Source organism: Amphibalanus amphitrite, unplaced genomic scaffold, assembly GCF_019059575.1.
Source record: "Amphibalanus amphitrite isolate SeventyFive unplaced genomic scaffold, NRLGWU_Aamphi_draft 001558F_arrow, whole genome shotgun sequence".
In the NCBI taxonomy this organism is placed as follows: domain Eukaryota; kingdom Metazoa; phylum Arthropoda; class Thecostraca; order Balanomorpha; family Balanidae; genus Amphibalanus; species Amphibalanus amphitrite.
In genome coordinates this window covers 113,678-121,081 of record NW_024883051.1, presented here as the reverse complement: position 1 = coordinate 121,081, position 7,404 = coordinate 113,678, and the positions used below count along the sequence as shown (strand labels likewise).

Genomic DNA, 7,404 nt, shown 5'->3' with positions numbered 1-7,404 from the left:
GCCACGGCTGTGATCGAAAGTGCTGCTCAGCTGATAGCCTTTGTAAGATTCGTAAGATTGAACACAACTTTGAAAAATGATTGTTTTTTATTATTAAATAGTCAGCTAATCGATAGAACAGATATCAAACTTTTGTATTAATGTGCTTGGTACCAAATATGAAGAGCTTGTTGCTGAGAATAACTTTTTACAGTGGTTTTGGTTAAATAGCCAAACGGTTGTCATTCATCAGCTGTATGCGTGCCTTTGTTTACATTCCATAAATAAAGCAGTTTTTGACCTTCTCTTACGCTTGACGTGGGGCTGTTGTCGCCCCTACCTCGATTCATATTTTGATTTAGGCCCGTTTCTTACCTATTTTCGGAAAATCGGAAGTAAGGTTAGCTTTGCATAGCGTGTCGTCGTTTCCTGATAAATGTTTTTGTCCTTCGCTAAGCTTAAAAAGCTCATTTATGCATGAACAAGTAAATGCACTGTTTTCAATTTTTTTTTAAAATAAATTTAGTCCAAACCTTTTGATAGGAGGGATTCACAAGGACAGAGCCACGGCTAAGCGAAGCTTGTTGCGGTGGCCCTGCCCTCTACCCTCCAATTGCGGAATTCCAGTTCTATGACAGAATTTAGAGTCCAAAGTTAAACGTGCGCTCACAGCCGCGCACGGCCAGTCCTGAGTCCCGTCACTGACTTTGCCTGGCTATGGCCTGCCACCGACTGCAACCATACCTGTCAGGACAGGAGGGCAATGTCAAGCGCCTGTTGTGCTTCAAACCTGGACTGTTATAACCGGGAGTGCATGCTCTCGCCACGCAGAGTCCAATGCTCTACCATACCAACTGAGCTATGGGACCGGCGTTTAAATGGAACTCATATTGAGAATCAGCCACTAATCCATCTCCATTTGTTATTTGCTTTGCTGTGTATTTGTAGGTAATTATGACCAGTAGCAGTCTATGCCTTTGCTGCTAAAACCAAGTCCAATTGTGTGACACCAGGAATATTATGAGCTGCTCTAGGGTGCTGACTGCTGGCCACTGGGTGCATGAGTTATTTTGGGATATTTGCAGTTTGCTAGTATTAAAGGGACCCTCCCACCTTAACATTAGTTTTGAGTTGAGATAGCCAAGTTTGCGGCCAGGCTCAGAAACCACCATTTATCCTGGTCGCAACCCCCGCAGCTTTATGGTGTTCAAGAAATTTCTTCCCTTTACTTGCAGGGTGGGACCAGCGTGGTCCCTATCTCTTAACCATTACGGGAGTCTGATGACGTCATCAGGCTTTCGAACGTCCGTTAAATGTTTGACTAAAACGTTTTGTAGCACGCGGTGGTAAAGGTATGCTGCTTTGCGCGCAACAAATGCCGCACTTTCAAATAAAGTCGCTAGGAACAGCGGAAATCCCAAAAAGTAAACAAAAGTAAAAGGCTAATATCTTGAAAACCGGTGAATATTTTTCGATGAAATTTGGTAGATATTCGTTTTTGCTCTTTCTGAACCGAGCGACATCACTTTCATGCCAATTCATTAACTTTTTTGAAGGTGGGAGGGTCCCTTTAAGATCATGTATTAACACCTACTTGAATGCTGGTATATTATATACCCATGCATTTCTAGTTTTTATTATTTACAGCAGACTTTAAGTTCCAAAATGGTACAAACATAATATTGCTGAGCTAAAACTGTTTTATTCTAACACATTCTTAAATAAGGTTATTAGGAAGTAGGAATTTTACCATAGCTCTCTGGAAAATGCCTCATCCTGATCCTATTCCTACATACCTTTTTGATGCAAAAGTACATAAGAATGCTGTTCAATGCAGCCATCCTTTTAGTTTTAGTTTGTGGGCAGTTTCATACACACCACTGTTTGTCTTTTCAGGCTGTGAACGACACGATGCCACGAGCGTTTATCCGAAGCGTGTCTCCGTCAATGCTGGTGTGCCATGGCCGCAAATCGGGCTCACCCAGTGTGCAACTGAGGGATAGCGGTCAGCAGACGGAGCGACCCGGAGACCTGAGCGGTACGTACAGAGGGGTGGGGTGGGGCCTGGGAGAGGGGGTGAAGCTTAGGGACAGCGGTCAGGAAACGGAGGGCCCCGGCGACTCGGGCGGTACGCAGGGTGGAGAAGGAGCGGGGAGGAGGTATACTATCGTCACCAGCCGAACGGGACAATGACTGGGGATGAAATGGTGGCGAATCTGTCGTGTGGAAGTTTTGGTGACTGTTCTTTGTTCTTCAAAAGGATCGACACGATTGCCTTTGCTGTTTTAAGTAGCTTGATTGCCTGTTCTCATTTCGTGAAGTGTACACCTCTACAGTGATGATATAGTTGAAAGTGTTATTTCTTATCAAGTATGTTTTGGTACACTCACGACAACTGTCAGCCGCTTCCCCATCCGTATCGTCAGTCCGTATGTTTGTTCTATCGACACTCACCACTGGCACCCGTCGCTCTGCAGCGGCGACGGGCGGCGCTCTGTCTCCCACCCAGCCGGGGGCCACCGTGCCCATCCGCCGGGCTCTCTCGCTGGACGCTATCTACCTGCTGGGACAGTGGCCCCGCGAGCGGCTGACGGCACCCAGCGCCGGAGCAGCCGGGGCAGGGGCAGACAAGGCGACGCAGGTGATCCGCGCCCAGCGGCTGGCTATAGGCCGCACTGAGTGGCATGGTAGTACGCTAGTTATGTTTGAGCTGTATGCTTATTTCCTGGTCAATCAGATCGCAGCCTGAATTTTGCTAGAGATATAGGGTGTTCCCAAAGACATATATTCAATGTAATGGACTGTTAGATGTATCTTTGCCTTTATATTTTTTCAAGCGCTTTCTACCATAGTACCATAAAGCAACTAATTTGACAACCTTACCCTGCTCGTCTGCATTATATTTTGCGTTCTCTGAGCATTGTTCAAGCTGGAACATCCTACGCTAACACTCTCTGCCGCTGACAGACCCCGGACGAGTGGGTGCCTCTGCGGTCTCACACCAGTCCCCTGGCCTGGGGCTCCGGTCTGGTGTCACCGGTCGGCTCCGGACCCGGCACCGCCGACTGCCTCGAGAAGAAACTCATCCGACAGAGGTGGGCGGGATGTTTTCTTATCATTTCACATTTTTTATTGCAGAATATCATGCAGAGATGATGCAGAGGTGAATATGCAGAGATCACGCAGAGATAGAGGTCATGGTCAACTGGTGTGGTTAAATTTGGCAAGCAGTACCTCGAAATCAATGTTTATGTCAATTGAACAGAAATGATATCCAGTCTGATACACACATGGCAGACCTTATAATCAAGGATGAGTGCTGACAGCTGTGCTCTCGCGGCCTATGCTGGGACAGACGGTCGTTCCCTCTCCACTCAGCGTTATCTAGGACGGTGGTGTAGTCACCTCACTCCCGGTGACCTCTCGCCCACCGCTGTCCACCACAGACTGCAGAGGAACACCAAGGAGCTCTCGTCTGCCCGCGGCTGGGGTCCGGGCGCGGTGCGGCAGTCACCGGTGCCGGCCGACCACTCGCTACTGGTACCGACCGGTGCGGCGCGTCCCATCACCATCCCGACGTCTGCGGCGGGCCGGCCGCCCACTACACCGCCCCGGTCGCGCAGCTCCGTGGAGGGACTGAACCAGGAGATTGAGAGACTGGTGCAGCAGCGCGTGCTCGCCTTCAGTCAGGTGAGAGGGCGGGGCAGACTAGGCAGAGGGAACAGAGGATATGTGCGGAGGGGAGGGAGTGCAAAGGTATGGAGACAGAGGGGGACGAGGCGCAGAGGGAGGAGTTGATGGGAGGAAGGGATGCAACGGGTGAGGGAGAGAGAAAGGAATGGCTTTAATCGCTCATCCCTCGAGAATAGTAGGTGGAGGTAGAACGTAGCAAGATGGGCTGTGTCGCTGGGAAACGGGACTAGTATGTAGTTGGCCTCTTTTGATGTATACCTGTCTTACATATGATGTAGCTTGAGTATTTATTTTGAAGGAAAATGACAGACCGTAGTACGTAAGTGGGTTATAGACGTTACTTGTGGCTATTCTGCTTATGATACCATCTCATGCTTCGCCGCGGTGGGCAGCTGATCCACGGGGCCGCTTCTATCCACTTATCTACTCTTGTGTCCACCTATTCCACCGCCCCGTTCCACCGCCAGTGTCCGGTGGACGGCCACCTGGCGCCGGTGGACGAACTTCTGCTCCGCTCGCGCCGCTCCGTCAACACCCAGACCCCGCTCGACGATCAGCTACTCTCGCCGACATTCTCCGGAGATATGGAGGCGCTCGGACTGGCAGGTACGGGGGCGGGACGGTGTGTGGGGACCGAGGATTGGATCCACGTCTAGTGATTGTGTTTATATAGCTCTGAGGGTTCAGGTGTGTTATTTGAGTCTCATCTATTTTGATGGTGTACGATATGCCATGGAAGATTATCCCACCATAAATAGTTGCCTTTAAATGCTTTGAATCAAGTTCCTTGGATGTTGTGTAGCTACTACAGTGAGGAGAATATCTAGTGATTTTTTTGTGTGTTTTAAGAAAGCTAGGCGCACACTCCGTTTCTCTTAACCTACCTCGACTGTCTCCTTTCTCGACAGACGACATCAGCAAGAGCTCCACGCCGGACCTGGAGCTCAGTCGGCTGGGCTCGTCGCCGCAGATTAACCGGTTCCTGGCGCGTGCGCCGCCAGATGGCTGTGAGCGCGTCTGCCTGAAGACGGTGGAGACGGTCAGGTGAGGTGGAGACGGTGCGGTAGAAAAGGAGGGAGGTGGGAGTGTCTGTGTGTTACAAGATTATGAGCAGGGCGTTAGCATGCTCGGTGTCGGTGGGACTGGTTTGTATGGTTTGTATGGTGTGGAATAACTCAGCCACGCCCAGGTAAAACAGCTCACATGCACAACAAGCTATGTATCGAGGAGCTGTGCGTTTCGACCCTTGACCACCGCACGGCTGACCCGTTTGCGCGACGTCTGTCCACAGGAAGAGCACTCCACCGGACCCGATCATCAAACCAGCCGTGTTCGAGTTGAAGCCCAGTCTCGGGTCCGCCTTCACGCGGCCCGCCTTCCGTAAGCGGGCTGACGATGCCTCAGGAAGTGTGCCAACGCCGACTAAGCCCGCCCTGCTCAAGGCTCCGCCCGTGCCGCTGTGAGGTCCGACGCAAGGTGATGTCACAAGCGGCTGATCTCAGCACAGACGAGTGTAGTATAGACGGCGCTAGGAGCGGTGTATAGATATCGCAGCGGGCGCCAAGCTGCAATGCCGTGGGAGAGAAGTTAAGTCCATTGTGATAGTTAGAGTGAGTTGATGTGCATGTGTGCGATGTTTCACGTCCTTTGACGCCTTATCTTTCGTTTCTGGGCTGTTGGAGGGTCGGCAGGTCTTTGTTGTTTTCTGAGTTGGGAGTGGGAGGGGGCAGAGGTGTTGCTGTTGCTTCATAGACTGTGCCGTGCTCTGGGCCGTGTTCTGTTGGTGGTACGGACGGCACGGGTCTGGCGTTCGCCGCTGGGTCTTTCTCCTACTCTGCTCGGTGTGGACCGTGCTGTGAGGTTTCTGGTGTACAAAAGACGCCACACGGGAAGGTGCCGGCGAGATATAACGGGAGATGATATTCTACCTGAGGAAGAGAAGGAGACAGACATAAGAGATAACTGCTGACAGCAGTAGAGGTGCCAAGACAGCTACCAGACGGGAAACAGTGCCATCACTCGTAAATGCCTGCGCATGGCCGCACGGAAGCCAAGTGTTTGGCTGCAGGTGGTGCTGGCTTTTCCAGTTGGTACATTGATTGCCGGAGAGTGTGCACTGGGCGATGCGCACGTGCACGACCGATTGAGGAAGAAGTGAGCCGATGATTTTAGGGGACGCCGGAGAGCGGAAAGACATTGAAGGAGGTTAAGAGTACTGAATCTGAGACTAGCAGCGCTTTTCTTTTAGTCCAGTTTGGAGATGTAGCAGTTTGAAGCTTTGAGACGGTTTGAATCAGCAATGGTGGTGAGAAGCTCTAACAGTGAAGTCGCACAGGAGAGTCGTACATAATCCAGGGCATTGTCTGTCCTCTTCGCATACCGCGGTTGGTATGACCCAGTGGGCATTGCTTGACCTCCCGGTGATTAGGCAGGGACTGGGGGTGACTCCTATACCAAATAACGCACAAAGATCAGGACCAGGCATTGGCACAACTCATAGGCGAGACGGCCTGGAAGGTGCGGCGAACGGGACTTTAATCACGTTATGGTCGTCCCCTTGTGTGTGAGATTCACCGACCGCTGTGTTTTGTTAACCAAGTGATATTCCAGCACCATTTATCAGTCCTGCGAGAGAGGTCTCTATTTTCTCTGATGTCATTCCGACCCACTTCATGTTACAGCTTTTCATGTAAGACACTAAATTATCTTGTGATATACAACATGCGCAGTGTAAATCGATAGCGAAATGTATCGTAGTAATATGTACTCTTGAGCGTGTATGCGTTAATTGTGCGGTAAAATGTCGCTTTTAGATAACGCCTATCTGGGCTTTTTGCTGATGACATTGCTCCAGTACCTTTCACGCTGAGACACTATGTAGTGCTGGTTCACACGGCAATAAATGTTACCATATTTTTAGACCCACAACTGCTGAGCCGACGTGTCATATGAACGAGCCGTGCCGGCGCTGGCCGAACCGAGAACAGGGATCAATGTGCGTTACAGTGTCCGCGTCCCCAGCGGCGGGGCAGCGGGGTGTTTATTGTAGCCAGCTCGTCTGTATCTGTGATTGCCAATACTAGCGACCGAGACGGACCGTCCCTCGCGACCCGGCACTCTCCGCCCGTCACTCGTCACTCTGTCACACCCGTCACATCTGTCACGCGACTACCTGCACCTGTCTGTCTCACACCCTGGCGCGTCTGAGGCGCGCGATTGTAATCCCGCTCTGTCGCTGCCAGTCGCGATCTGGTGTTCGTGTTCCATCGCTGCGATGTTCAGTGAAATGTTCCGCGAGCGACGCCTCGTGATTGTTGATTATTGGGATCTGTCTGCCTGCGGTTTTGTAAATAAATGTCCCATCGGACAGCCAGTTGTGTGAGCGCTGGTGAGCGATGAGAAATACGAGCATGTCAAGATAACGCCGAAACTCTGACCTTAATTGGGTCACTTGTCGCTTTTAGCCACTTTTCACGATGATGTATTGCGCGGCGGTGACACCTGATGCGCAGTGGCGCCTTATAAGGCGTGCACGCGCGATCATTGATCGTTGCAACATATCAGGTTCGATTGACAGGACCTCTGCACTCGGTGGCGGCAGAGAATGTGCCTGCTTTGGTCCCGATTTTTCAGTCAAACATGCGTCAGTCTTGTCAAAATATGTCAGTAGAATGGTCTACTAGGAGTTCAAACAACTGCTCATCGGATTGCAAGATAATGTGGCATTTTTCG

At 50.9% G+C, this 7,404-nt stretch overlaps 1 protein-coding gene across 1 annotated transcript; it reads left to right on the top strand.

Annotated features, from left to right (window-relative positions):
- The first annotated feature begins 13 nt into the window (after positions 1 to 13).
- On the top strand, positions 14 to 7,041 carry LOC122373827 (protein FAM117B-like). The gene is made up of 8 exons (XM_043352198.1): positions 14 to 42; positions 1,876 to 2,017; positions 2,457 to 2,620; positions 2,947 to 3,074; positions 3,426 to 3,669; positions 4,140 to 4,278; positions 4,581 to 4,716; positions 4,964 to 7,041. Exons 2-8 carry the CDS (start codon positions 1,891 to 1,893, stop codon positions 5,133 to 5,135), a joined length of 1,110 nt encoding a protein of 369 aa, XP_043208133.1. The 5' UTR covers positions 14 to 42; positions 1,876 to 1,890; the 3' UTR covers positions 5,136 to 7,041.
- The last annotated feature ends 363 nt before the right edge of the window (positions 7,042 to 7,404 follow it).